We start from the raw sequence: 14,233 nt of genomic DNA on the forward strand, positions 1-14,233 counted from the left end.
TTATATACTTCAATATAAGTATATGCTATATATATATGTGATTACTATATACATTAATTCTATAGAGTTAATACCTACTTTAGATTTGAATAACCGATATCGCACTGGTTATACCCCTAAACCGGTACTTCTGATTTTACCCGTTTCGATCCCGTTCAATTCGATTTTTCTAATTTTAGTATAGTAGTTAGTAGATTATATAGTTAGTATTACTATACCATAGTGATATAGTGATATATAATGGATTATATAGTAATATCGTATTAATATAACTACTAATACTACAGTGTTTATATAGTTATTTATATTTAATGGATTACTAAGAGTATTAGTATATATAAATATATATATATAATAATATCATATAGTGATATAGTATTTGATTATATATGTTAGTGATAATATGATAGTGATAATATGTTAGTCTCTAACTTATTTATATATAAAATTATATATGTTAGTAATAATACGCTTGGCCACATATACGTTTGTGGAATATGATGGTTACATATATATATATATATATTATATGAATGTACATGATCAAATGTATAAAAATGTATTTATAAAAAATAATATATATTATAATTTATTATGTTATAAAATTTATTTATCCTTAAGATATATATAGTTTATATTAATCACATACAATAAAATGTTCAACTTTAAGATTAAAAAATTATATAAAACTATATATAATCTAACGAATTATATCAAATTACATCAATTTATAAAATTACAGTTATATAATCTCTTTGTGATTATAGTATTTATTTATTTTTATATAGCTTATTTATTTTTATATAGCTTTTTCATATTTTACAGATAAGTGTTTGAAATGCCGCATATTTTAATTTTAAACATTGGCGGCAACGCTTATAGACATTTTCGCTTTTCACCTTGGCGCCGAATACTGGCTCCAAAATAAATTTCAATATTCACAAAGAGATGGGCGTGCGACAGATAAGTGTTTGAAATGCATTTTAATTAAATGCATTTCTTTTAAGTGCATTTCAGAGGTGGGCGTGCGACAGTAGTGGAGATGGGCTGTTGGGCGGTTGTATGTTGGATGCTTATGAGAAACAAAGGAAAAGGAGTACGTACCTGCAGTCGCTGGCAATGAGGGCGAGGCCACTCGTACTGAAGCCATCGCAGCAGACGCTAACGAGCTCTTTGAAGGAGGGGAAGGACTCGGCAAGGAGGGCCAGATCGTCGTACGTGATGGACATGCTCTGGGTTTGGAATGCAGGAAATTTTGCTTCGCATTGGCACACTTGGATGGTAAGTTTTCTTTCCTTTTTCTTTTCCTTCTGTGAGAGATTTCGTTCCGAAAACTATATACAAGCTTTTCAATCCCATGATTTACTTTGTCAGATTCAACTACTCAAATTTGCTTGTTTATGCCATCATTAATAAACTCGGTCGACAAGAGAGAAAGACAATGCTTTTATTTCACATGAAAAGGTCTTAGATTATGACCTTTTGGGCTTGGTTCTTGTTCTGGGAACCTCGTTTCTTGGCCTCAGCCTCCACTAATGCACGGACGAACTTTTCCGTGGTGTTGGAATCGATGGGTTTTGGAGGGTCCACAGAGAAATTCATGCACCAGTAGAGAATGGTGGACCTGAGGGCGATCTTCGATGGCCTCCATCTCTTTTATATTGTTTCCATACTCTTATGCCATTTTCGAAGGTCCTCTTGGGTCTCGGCTTTTGATGATACTTGCAAAGGCTTTGTGGGGTGGGTAACAGCGAGCTAGTGATGATCTGGATTATTAGATTATGAGCAATCATATATAAGATTTATTCGATACAAGAGTAAAGGAACTCCTCTGTTTCTGTATTAATAAAAAGTTCTCACTTGCATGGAACCTTAATCTGATTGATCATCATATCTTTGGTCAAGGTTTAAACTTTTACAGGTTTTACAATTTTACCTTGCAACTCAGCAAAGTCTCTCCTCTAACTTAGCAAACCCCCAGGACCCCTGCCTCCAGCTTCACTTTCTCCCAGGCGCTCCCAGTATCACCAACTGTGCCACTTGTGAAACCCAAATTGGTTGCCTATTCACTGCCACAAACATACTCGGAATTTTTCCTTTTTATTTTCTTCACATTTTCTCGGGAACCAAACTGGTGGAAAGAATGAGAACCGACTCATTCGGATGGTGTATTTATTTCTGGGCTCTTTTCTAATATGCTTATCTTAGTATCCAGTTGATTGATGATTGTGGTCGCTGCCCACGTCAAATTTCTCTACACTCCTTGATCACGTTTGTTTTACTAGTGCTTTTTTTTGGACATTGCAAAATTGTGCACAGGATGAAGGCTGGAAAGCTATTCATCGTGGACTTGGCAGGATAGGAGAAAACTAGGGCTGAAGGAAAAGTTATCGAAGAAGCAATATGATCAACAAGTCCCTCTCGGCCCTTGTGAATGTCATAAATGATCAACATCCTGTTTCATGTTTCCAAGCTTACTCGTATTCTACATGATGCACTTGTTGGTTTCCTAGCCTTCTCATCATACTAGTATCAACTTGTAGTTAATATCCAATCTTGTTTGTAATCTTGCAGGGTGGGGACTCCAGAACTGCTTTGTTGTGTTGTTGCTTACCGAGCCCTTCAGGCTTCAAATGCATCAGAGAACCAGTTAAGTTCTCTTTAGCATATTTTTGATGTCTTTATATGGGCAACTGTTTCTAGAACGAGCGTTGTTTCATATAGTTGAGGGAAAGAATGGATAACAGAGCACAATTATTATGGAAAAAGATGTGCTTATCCATCCATAACAGGGGCCATATGGGACTTGTTAATTTAGGATTATGATTGAGCTGGTCAACCCGTCATATACTTTCTTGATGGAAAATGCCTTAGTTTAGGAAGTACCATAAGATGTAAAGAGAATCCGATACAGACAAGCAGCATCACAGAAACCACAAATGCACAACTGATGTTAACGACTTCTATAAGACCATAAAGAAAATGCAATAATATAAGACCATAAAGACTTTGTGCAGTCCTACCAATAATATGAGACCATATACGACCATAAAGCATCTAGGATTCTAGCCCCCAGTCCTGCCATTGCTACTCAAGAAAATTTCATCATTTCTATCAACTATGTTAGATGCATGGTAAGTGGGATAGAAAAAAATAGTTTGAGGAACTGAAAATCTGCAAATATTGTTAACAGATCAGCTGCATGCAAAGAGTTTTGGTCATGTATTTTTACCCTTAAATGTTTAGTGTTGGTGGTAGTGGTGATCTTGGAATATAAATTATACTATTTCATTGCTATTTGTAATCGGTGTATAGTACAAATTAATATGATGTTTCCATCAATTTGAACTTTGAGCTAATTATTAATGTAACTGTCATGCTTTGGAGCTTCATGTGAACAACGTTTTAACTTGTTTTTAGACTACCGATCTATCAAATGATGAAGAGAGATTATTTATTCAACCTTGAAGTGACCTTAGAGCTAGCTAGATAGCTAGGGATCGGGCAGGCAGGGACCATTAATGCATAGCTTATCCTGTGGAAAACAAAAGAAAATTCTATTCAAAAGTACCTAAAAGAACGGAGAGAAATTCCTTTTTGCTTGTAAAGGTCCCACTACATGGCAGTATTATAGCTTATGAGATGAAATTCTTTCATTTCAACAAGTGTTGCCATTTTCTATTCAACATACATACAGGGGACCAATAGCAAAAGGCAAAATGGCAATGGGGGCTTGGTTATTCAACGGCAAAGTAATCATTAGGCTTGCATAAGTTGTTTCCATCTTATCTCTTTATAACTCTCTCCCTTATTAAAGCCTTCTCTTTATTTTTGGAGCAGGTAGAATGGGTCGAACACCAGCAAGATGTAACCTCCAGATTAAAAATGTCATATATCCTTTTTGGAGTGGAACGTGTAAAGAGTTGCAAGTTGGTCAGATCCAACGACAAAGTCTCCCTCTTTTAGAGATTGTGGTGCTCTATTTGGATTACTAGAATATGAATTATTTTTTTGTATTACACTTTGGAAATTAGATAGTTTCATTGTATATAGAAAATTTATAATTTATGTATTACCTGCAGAATCACCTGTTTAGGCCTTATCTTTTTTTTTTTTTTTTATAGTTTATTTTTTCCTAATAACAAAAGGAAGAAGCCGATAATACTTTTTATTAGTTTTTTTTTCCCAAAGAGGTGAAATAAATAAAATTATTTCTGTTTGTGGGTGTTTATTTTTGTGCATTTTAAAATTTTGTAGATGATATATTGTAAATTTAAATCGTTCAATTACCAATATTTACAAGTGTGAATAATACAATATTTAAAATGTTGGGATTGTAATTTATCAGCATTTGAAAAAGTCGGTAAAATATTTGACATTTGTAAGTGTCAATAAAATATTCTAGAACGTCGGGAGTATAAACATTTGCTGACGCTTGTAGACGTCGATAAAATAAACTATCTCGATTGGTGGGTGCCTATTTTGATACTAACAAAATAATTATTGGCATTTATAAATGCCGATAACATTTTTCAAAATGTCAATACTAAAATAATTTATAGTCGTTTATAGACGTCAGTAAAATAAAAAATGATTATCGGCATTTGTAAGTGTCGGTAGCATGATCTACAAAACGCAAGTAAAAAAAATATTTACTAACGTTTATATACGTCAGTAAATTAAAAAATGATTACAGACATTTGTAAGTGTCGGCAACTAAACGTCGGCTGAAACAAATATTAACGACACTTGTATACGCCGGTGAAAAAAAATATTGGAAAGGAACTAGTTAATTGCTGGCATTTGAAAATGTCAGTAACATAATAAACAAAACGTCAGTATCCAAAAATAGGATGGTGGCGTTTACATAAATGTCGGCAAATAATATTCCCGACCCTTAAGTACCGACGCTTGGGTTGTGCCAGTAAACAAATGCCGGTAAAAATATTACCGGCATTTATTGTGCAATTGCCGGCGTTTATGTGACGCCGGTAAATTACCCTTTTTTTGTAGTGAGTACTAATCTATGTCGAGCCTGTGAGATCTGACGAAATTAATTCTCGAACTATTTCGGCCTACTAAACAATGGGATTTGAAGATATTTATGAAACATTAATTGTAGGTCTTTGAGTTACTTTCCAAAGCCATCAAGGTAAGCTTCATTTTATTTTTAGATCAAAAGTTATTATTGTTTTACTTCAACTAGATTGATCTCATGAAGTCTAGTAAACTTGTTATCTTTACAATTTTAGAGCAGCATGATTGAAGATTTTGAAACTTCATGTGTTACTAGGTGTCACTTATTACAAAATCCTTTTGGATTTGGTTAATTTACAGATCACGAAACAGGGGTCGAGGGAGTCGAGATCTTTCCAGTCGGGCACAAACATGCCCAGGTCCAAAGTCCCGGGATTGTCTTGAGGGTTTGCCACCATATGCCCCATCATCTTCTCCAGTCCTCGGGTGTACCTGCGGCTCAAGGCTTGGTTATGATGCTGCTTGGCCACCGCAAACTTGGAAGAGAGCCTAGCAAGTTTCCCATTAGCAATGGCGAGCTCAGGCCCTAGTTCCCTCGCTCGTCCCTCACAAGACCTTAGCTCCTTCTTGAGCTGTGAGTGGGATTCGCCCATCTCCATGTACTTGTCCTCTGCCTTGTCCTTGTCCATATTGAGCTCAGTGTTCTTCGCAGTGAGCGCCCCTTTCTCGAACTAGAGGTCACTGATATGTTTGTCCAAGTCGCGACGAGCTTCCTTGGCTTCCGCCAATGAGGCCACTAGCCTAGACAACACTCTTGCGCCTCCTTCAACTCCTTCTCCAAGCAAAGTGCCCGCCCTTACTCCAGCTTCCTCTACTCTTCAATGGCCCTGACTTCGGACTGGTGGTGGGACACTTCTTGCCTCAATTCCCTCATACCCTTGCGGAGGTTGGACACTTTCCCATAAAGGTGACCAATGACCTCCAGCAAGGACTCATTGCAGGCCTTTACTTCGGCAAAGGCCCACTCAGCATGCTCCTTCGCAGCCCTAAGCTTGAAGATTTCGTGGAAGGCCCGCTCATTGAGACTATGCCAGTCGCGAGCCTCATTGTCCACCTCAGCTTGGCCATCCACAACCCAGGCCGCCAATAAATCAAATCCCTGTCAAATGGTTAGACAGAAAAAAAAAAAAAAACAAAAACTACTACTACAAATCAAAGAAGACGAGAAAAGCCCTACTAAAGAAAGAAGGCTCCTGAGTTGACCGGCCATCTCCCATATGGCCTTGGCCCTTGTTCCATCTGCCCTCAACCCCAAAGGGTGAGATGTGGAAAGGCCCTCCCCGCTCCAGGGCGCTGAGCCACTCAATAGCCCAATGGGAAGAGGTCAGGGGGTGTCAGACGTTGATGATGTCGAGGGCCCCTCACGCCTAGGGTCATTGACTACCCCACTCCTTGGCTGCAAAGAAGGACTAGCGCTTGCGGGGGAACCTCCTCAAGGGTGGCGGTCAAGAAGGCACCTTATTCAATGAACCCAGTGTGAGAGGAGGAGGAGGTTGGAGACCCATCCTCACTTAACTCCACAGGGTCTTCGCGAGAAAGGCCCTTGGGGGCAGCAGACTCGAGAGGCGCCTCACTGTCAAAGGCCATAGCAGGAATAGAACCCGAAGAACGCGAGTTGTCCTTAGCGCTGATCTAAAAGAATCCTCAAGAGTCAACGAGCCCTCTGGCAAGCAGCACTCGTTGCAGCGGGGGCGCCATCAATCTCCTCAAAGCGCTCCATAATAGCGGGTTCCTTAGGCACGCCAGGTGGCGAGTGATGCAGAGCCTCAAGGAACGCCGCCTCTAACTCCACAACGTCTTGGTCGAGACCAGCCGCCATCATCTAATTGCCTTGCAGGGTGGAAGGGATGTCCAGGCACGGTAGGGGCACAACTTCGAACTTCAGGGCAAGAAACTCGAATTGCCCCAAACTAGCGTTGAGATCCTCCAAATTAGGGGCAACTTGCTTGTCCACAGGCAAGGCCTCTTCTTTGGCCCTCTCGATGGGGCATCAGAAGGTCTTTTCATTCCTTGAGGAGCAAGGGGCTCCTTCAAGAAATGGTTGCCTGCCACATGAGACCAATTCGACGCTACTAGTTTCTAGTCGATGTTGGCCCTGGTTAAGAGGGCGTCAGTCCAAAACTCCGCCTGGTGCTCCTAGACCTAAGAATACACCAATTGTATGGGAGCCTGCTCTCGCTCATCAAGGTCCACAATGATCTTCCTATCAATGGGGACAATCCCCCAGTCAGGCCGAATGAGAAACTCCTGGGTGGCAGCTTCGTTGGTCAGGAACTCCCATCCCTCGTCCGACGTGGCACCCCTTGAAGCGGGCAAGTCGGAACATGGGACGGGAATGGTAGCTGCAAATATTCCAATCCAAGGCTCGAACCGCATGGGTGAACACAAACATCGGGAGGTCAAGTTCGGGTACTCCTCCCCGGACCCCAGCTGCCCCCAAGACCATATACCATGCCACATAGCAAGACATTAAGATCCCTCAAGCATCATGATGCATTTGAGTCGAGGCCATGCCTAGGTAGTCCAGGACGTCGCAGATAAGGTAGCATAATGGAAGCCTCAGCCCGTGTAAAAACGCACTAGCGTTTAAGGCAACCTTCTCATCATTGCTCTGGGTTGGCAGCCCCACGACGAGGCTCTGGGACCTCGAGAACAACGGAATTTGAGATTCTGAACGTATTGCGCAATGCGCTAAGGACCACTGGGTCAATGGTGGTAGGCCAGCTATACCTGAAGTAGAACAGAAGCTCATGACGGGAGGAAGATTTGGGCCTCTTCTGGGACTCGCCATGATGAGATGTGCTCTTAGGAGTCATTGAAGGTAGATTTAAGAATCATAAAAGAGGAAAGGATCATGGTCGAAGAAGAGGGTGCCGATTGAGAAATGCAGAAACTGGAAATAGGGTAAAATTCATTTGGAAAGCAAGATGAGGATTTAAATAAGGGGAAGGCGGCAATTCAAAAGCCCCAACAGAAAGTTGATAGGCTGTGTAGACTTGATTGTTGGGTCTGTCTTCGAGAAGTGGGAATACGTAGCCACAACTGAATTTAAGTGGGGGAATAGAAGCATGATAGGGCGATAAAATTCCCGCCACACCTACGTGGCAAAAATTTGCAAGGTAACTGGTAAGAAGTTTTTGTACCAGGTCGGGCCAGGCCCGGCCCACTTCGTCGAAACTAGAGGCCTATGATTTGGAGGGCAGGGAAATGAAGAGGGGATCCAGGTTGGCCTAGGAAGGGAGGAACAAACAACATACTCTCAGACACGCCGCACTAAAGAGGGGAATGCAGGTCAAGATCTAATCCTCGACAGGATCAGCCCCATTAAATGTGACACCGAATGACTTGCAACTAAGGCTAAGCGTTGCCATTTCCGAACTCCGACTCCGACTCAGAACGAAGTCGGAGTCCGACTCCAATCGGAGGTTCGAACGGAGGTCGGATCTTCGAACTCCGTTTGGAGCTCCGACCGCATATTGGGCTAAAAAAAAAATATAACTACTTAAATATTAAACATTGACTTTTGGGGAGATGATGACATACATATGGCATACCTATGTCCATGAATATGGGTTCAACAAAAGGATTGGTAGATTCCCGTCGAAATCTTTATAATTGAATTTAATGGTCCTAGACTCCTAGTGTCCTACTGCTACATTTACATTACATAATATATTAGAGTACAGAGAGAGCAATCAATCAATTTAAGGCATCTTGGGACTCATGTTTTTTGTATTTTTGCTCTCTATTTAATTTGTATTTTTTGGGGGTCTGATCAAGTTCGATCTCTAATTGACATGATAAATGATATAATATCAACCAACATAATCCTGTAATATTGTCTCTGAATATATTAATATAATAATGTGGTCAATTTCTTTTGTTAAATAAATTATATGCAAAAATTAATTTGATTCCTTACATTACATAGCACTATTAACAGAGCTAGGTATGTCTACTACTTGATCTAAAAATAAATATAAGACTAATAAGAGTATCATGTGGTGGGTCCTTGTTTTAGTTTTTGCTCGGATCAAGCACAATGTAATGTAACTACATAAATATGATCACCAAAGCCCAAGTCCAAACCTGTAAAAAAAAAAAAATACTGAAAAGATGTAGACATAAGTACAATACTAAAAAATACTGAAAAAAACTTAAATACAATAGTTTAAAAACTAAATAGCATGTATGATGTAAACATAAGTTATAACAGTCTCATTTATAACGTAATAACAACATTGATTTGGCCTTAAAATATAACTACATAAATATTAAACACGGATTTTACTCAAATCTCAATGGTCCATTGGTCATGCCTGAAATGAAGATAGAAAGTTGCAATCAATAAATGAAAAAAATTGATAATAAAAAATTAAACACGGTAAAAGTGAAATTTGATTCTTACCAAGAAATGAGGTTCTCTCAACTCCATCCCATCTCTCAAGGGGCGTCCATCTCAGACTCTCATTCATCGACAATTATGTTAGGGTTCACAATTAGGTCTAAAACAACAAAAAGGGGGGCCAATTTAGAAGCTGACAACTTTTGTTCTGCACCCAAAAACAACATCCACAGAATAACCTAGCAAGTAAACTAGGCATTCATCCTTTAAAGAGGGAAAAAAATACAAATACAAATACAAATACAAATACAAATGCAATTCATCTCAAGGGAGAACTATAAACACCTATTTATGGAAGATCATATGATTTTTTGGGTGGGGGGTAAGAAATATAGCAGCAACATAACAAATGCTTGCTACGTAGACTTTCTAAAATACTCTTCTTCCTCTTTTGCTGTCTTTTTTTTTTACTGAATATGAGCATCTAGATTTTACAAAAACAAAAAACCTCAAAGATATGCAATTTCAAGTTATTAATTCAAGAACAAAAGGAAAACAATTACCACTGGGAGAATTTTACAAATACAGCATACCTTATTCAATTCACATTGTAGAACCAACTAAACAATAACATCTAGAAGAGAGAGAGAGAGAGAGAGAGAGAGAGAGAGAGAGGCACTTCATAGACTAGCCAACCGAGGAACTGAAATGAAAAGACCCAAATGAGGGAAATAGAGAAATATTATCATATATTATCTTTTCTATTTTAATTTTTTCCAATTTAAAACCTAGGATCATTCAAACTAAAGTTTGGTAAAACTCAAAATTGGCAGCTGGACAAGGACAAAATACTCCTATATAGTATATACATATGACGATAAAATCCAAGCCATTGACAGCAGAAACAAAGCAATAAAACACAAATCATCCATAAAATCTCATACATATTTTATCAAACACATTACATGCATACTGCTTTGCACAGTCTGTTGTCATCAACGATATTCAATTTTTGTTACATTTCCTTACAACAACACAACTTCACAAGAATCACAACAATTAATCCCAAAACAATTAATTCTAGGCAACCCAACAACATGGAAAAAAAAGCATAAAATTAAATCAATTTTAGGGCTCGAAATCGGAAACTTACCAGAGACTGTGGAGGCTAGCCTGAGAAGTGAAGGGGAACGGAGTGTTGCGCACTACGGAGGCGTAAAGAGGAACGGCGGCAACAGAGAGGGAACGAGGCGGCGAGGCGGTGAGTTTCACTGGTTTAAACTTTAGAGAAAAGAAAGAGGAGAAGGAAGAAGGGAATAAGGGAAGGGGGTCCTGCGTTTTGGACCCCCCGTGTGATGAAACGACGTTGTTTCACATTAAGTGGAACGGTATCGTTTAATATTTTCTTAAAAATCCAGATGGATTTTTTTTTTTTTTTTTAAATCGAAGTCGGAGATCGAAGCTCCGAACTTCGATTCCGACTCCGACTCCGACTCCTTACTCGAAGCTACTCCGAACTTCGACTCCGATTTTCGACCACTCCGACTCCGTCATAGTCGGAATCGAACCGGAAGTCGGGCGGAGTCGAAATGTTTGAAAGTTTGCCCAGCCCTACCTGCAATAGACAGGAAAAACTGCATTCAATAGGATGTCATGTCGTTTGGAATAGAATGTGATCGTTATAGAGGCAAGGAAGTCAAAGACCCCTTTACAAATGCGTGTATAAATAAAAGAAGGCAGGCAAAGGAAAGAGATTAATCACCCTTATTAAACTTTAAGCTTTTTCTCCTTTCTATTCCATCAAAGAGCTATTACTGAATTTGGCATCGGAGGTATCGTAGACACATCTGACCACCCCGTTTCATTTCTTTTGAGGATGCTTGGCGGTGTTCGGAGCTGGTGATACGAAACAAATCTTAACAAATCGTATGTTGAAAATATGTGTTTGCCTATGATATATATATATATATATATATTAGGGAAACGATACCTTATAATTTATATATTATTCTTGTTGTATATATTATAAAGTTCTTATACAAGATCTTATCCTCTTCCTTCATTTATGCTTTAATTTTCTTTTTTGTTCATATTGAATTTGGCTCATTCGACAAAAGAGGACTGCTTCGTACGTAAATAGTAAACTTTAGGCACATGACCGTCTAAAATTATCTGATTCTGTTAGCCATCGTAATTAGTACTAAAATAATTTGGTAACCCCAAAAAATTCTCTCTCTCACTCGCTTGATCTCTCTCTTCTCTTCTGCTGCCATGATCAGTGGCGAGCTTGCGTGGCGCCACCCAAGCAACAAGCGAAATGGCAACAAAGGACACCTCGCAACATTATTGCATTGTTCATTATAAAAATGAATAGAAATTTTAAATTTTCATTTTAATAAAACAGATAAAGAAAATTGGGAAAAATGAGTAAATGATCATGTTTTTGATGGATAACTAAAATAGAAAAGAAGTAGGTTTTCTTATTGGAATTTAGATAGGGATCGATCGATGCACGCAAAAGTGAGATCCTATTTGTAATTTTCTCCTTTCAAAAGAGAGTTAATTAGATGGTACATAGATGGCATATATACATAATATGCTTATCCTTTTTAAAAATGAAATAGATCAGAAGGAATCCTTCTAACCGATTGGAGATAAATATATATATATATATATATATATATATATATATATATACATACACACACACTTATGGAGATGCGATACTCAGTGAATAAATGGAAGCTATTAAATTGAGCCGTAAAATGTGACCAAGGTAACAAGCTAGCTAAATATTTTGCATGCATGGCCCTTTTTTTAATTTTGTAAAACCATGATCATGGACCAGTAACTCATGATATTCTAGCATTGTGTTTTTGTATCCTTTCCTTCTTGTTCATAAAGTTCATGAGCCTCTTTTTTGCCACTTTATCTGGTTTAATTGAAAGGTTCTGTAACAAGGAATAAGGTCGGCCCTTCTTTTATTCTTGCTTCCCTTGGTTTAATTTCCTGCTTCCCTTGGTTTTCGTTCTTGGCCTGTGGAATGTCCATGGAGAGCTAGGCTACTTGCACAGATTCTCGCCTTTTGTTGTTTTCATCTTTTTCCTTGATATTCTTTCATTGCTTTCAAACTTCAGATTCCCTTAGTATTTCCAATATGCAGTACTTGAATCATGAAGGAGATCCAACTGAGTATATCTATTAATAAATCATTACTCAAAAAAACTAGTTTGGCTTCATCAAGGAAAAGAGCTTATATATTTAATTCAAGCACATGTTGTAAGAGCTTGTGGTAGTGCCTGAATTTGCACAACATACCGGAAGGAAGGAAAGAATAATCCCCGACCGACGATAATGATTCAGACTTTGATACGGTATTTTTCGCGTTCATCCATAAAATAAATAGTAAACAAGCAAATAAGAATAAATAAAGAGAGGCACAGGGATTTACATGGTTCAGCATAATGCCTACGTCTACGGGTTGTTTGGGGGCAAAATCCACTATAAGGAGTGATTTTACAATCTCTCATGGCCTCACATATCTCACAATACAATGGAGAAAATTAGAAAAGATCATTTGGAGTCGCTATGTATAGTGGAGTTTGGCTTAGAGAAATTCTGTCGAGGGCTTGTTAGATTTGTGGGATCTCCTCCTTATATAGAGGTATATTTTCTTAAAGTATTTGAGTCCAACTTGCTTTGTGAAACATTTTTCTTTTAGGAGTCTGAGTCTATTTCCTTTTAGGAGTCTGAGTGTCTTTCCTCATCTTTTTTTAGCCTTATCTCTTAGTTTGGTTTTCGGCTTTATCTCGAGGCTAGATTTTAGGTTACTGATTTGACTCCTATAGATGCATTCTTAAGGTCGATTTGCTCAACAAGAAGGTTTTGAAAATCTTCAAGTCAATCATTCTCGAAACAATGTAGTTAATATAATTGATATAATTCTTGAATAACTATTGACCTTACGTATATTCTTACAGTTTTGTTCTTTTAGTTTGTAATGTGTTTTTTTATTAATACTTGGGTTGTGAGTTGTACATTTGAACTATCAAGAAAATTAAAGTTATTAAGACTGGGAAGAGCATGTGTTACATTCCAGTAAAGAATATTGTTGGTAAGACATGTTATTGGCATAGAGTAGTCAAAGGTAAACTTGTTGGCTTAAAATCTTTTATATATCTATTCTATGATAAGAAGCGTCTATCGCTTATGAATAGTGATGAACTGTAACCGTTGTTCATCCATTTTTCCTTCTATTTTTTGGGTGTTATGTCATTTTTGTCCTTTTGTTAAGCATCTATTGTGTGTTTCATCTGTATATTGTGTGTCCATAATGGTCTTTTAGTGTTTGGGGTGGGAAAGGGACGGTTTGAGTTTGGGGAAAGGGATCGGCTGATGGGCTTGTGTGTCAATGTGTCAGGTTAAAGGGATGGATTGAGTGTTTGGGTCTATGTGTGTCAGTCGGTCAGAGTCTATTTTTCTTTGTTTTTTTGATTCTTATCTGTCGAGTTGAGTGTTTGGGGAAGGGGTGGTGAGTCAGGTTGATGGGTCTATGTGTGTCAGTCGGTCAGAGTCTTTTTTTTCTTCATTTTTTCTCCATCTTCTTCGTCAAGTGGTTGATTAGTGATTTATGGTTTATTTTTTGTATAATTACATTTTTGACCCTCGATTTATATAAATGGTGGTGTGTTTTTTGAAGTTTCATTTGCTCTTCTTTTTGTTTTCCTCATGCGTGTAACGTCTCTCCCACTAAAGCTCTTCTCCTTCGAAAATCAGGTTTCTTCTTAGCTTTAGAGATTCACTCTTTTTTTTCCCCATCTTATGTGTTGGTCGATCTGTGTTTTTTTTTTT

The 14,233-nt window shown here is 38.3% G+C and overlaps 1 protein-coding gene across 3 annotated transcripts; it reads left to right on the forward strand.

Moving 5' to 3' along the window:
* Positions 1-975: 975 nt before the first annotated feature.
* Positions 976-4,151, forward strand: LOC109015873. Of its 3 annotated transcripts, XR_004797941.1 has the most exons (4): positions 976-1,281; positions 2,320-2,480; positions 2,575-2,649; positions 3,841-4,151. XR_004797941.1 is itself a non-coding variant. In XM_018998318.2 (3 exons), the coding sequence occupies exons 1-3, from the start codon at positions 1,063-1,065 to the stop codon at positions 3,964-3,966; spliced, it is 420 nt and encodes a 139-aa protein (XP_018853863.1). In that variant the 5' UTR covers positions 976-1,062; the 3' UTR covers positions 3,967-4,151. The 3 variants fall into 3 exon arrangements, 1 of the variants encoding a protein (XP_018853863.1); XR_002000005.2 differs by having other exon boundaries at positions 2,320-2,649; XM_018998318.2 differs by lacking the exon at positions 2,320-2,480.
* Positions 4,152-14,233: the final 10,082 nt, after the last annotated feature.

Source organism: Juglans regia, chromosome 13 (genome assembly GCF_001411555.2).
Source record: "Juglans regia cultivar Chandler chromosome 13, Walnut 2.0, whole genome shotgun sequence".
Classification (NCBI taxonomy): Eukaryota; Viridiplantae; Streptophyta; class Magnoliopsida; order Fagales; family Juglandaceae; genus Juglans; species Juglans regia.

Coding starts and splice junctions, on each gene's coding strand:
- LOC109015873 (XM_018998318.2), top strand. CDS start 1,063: ATGTTGGATGCTTATGAGAAACAAAGGAAAAGGAGTACGTACCTGCAG. Junction 1,282..2,574: donor CGCATTGGCACACTTGGATG/GTAAGTTTTCTT, acceptor GTAATCTTGCAG/GGTGGGGACTCCAGAACTGC. Junction 2,650..3,840: donor TCAAATGCATCAGAGAACCA/GTTAAGTTCTCT, acceptor TTTTTGGAGCAG/GTAGAATGGGTCGAACACCA.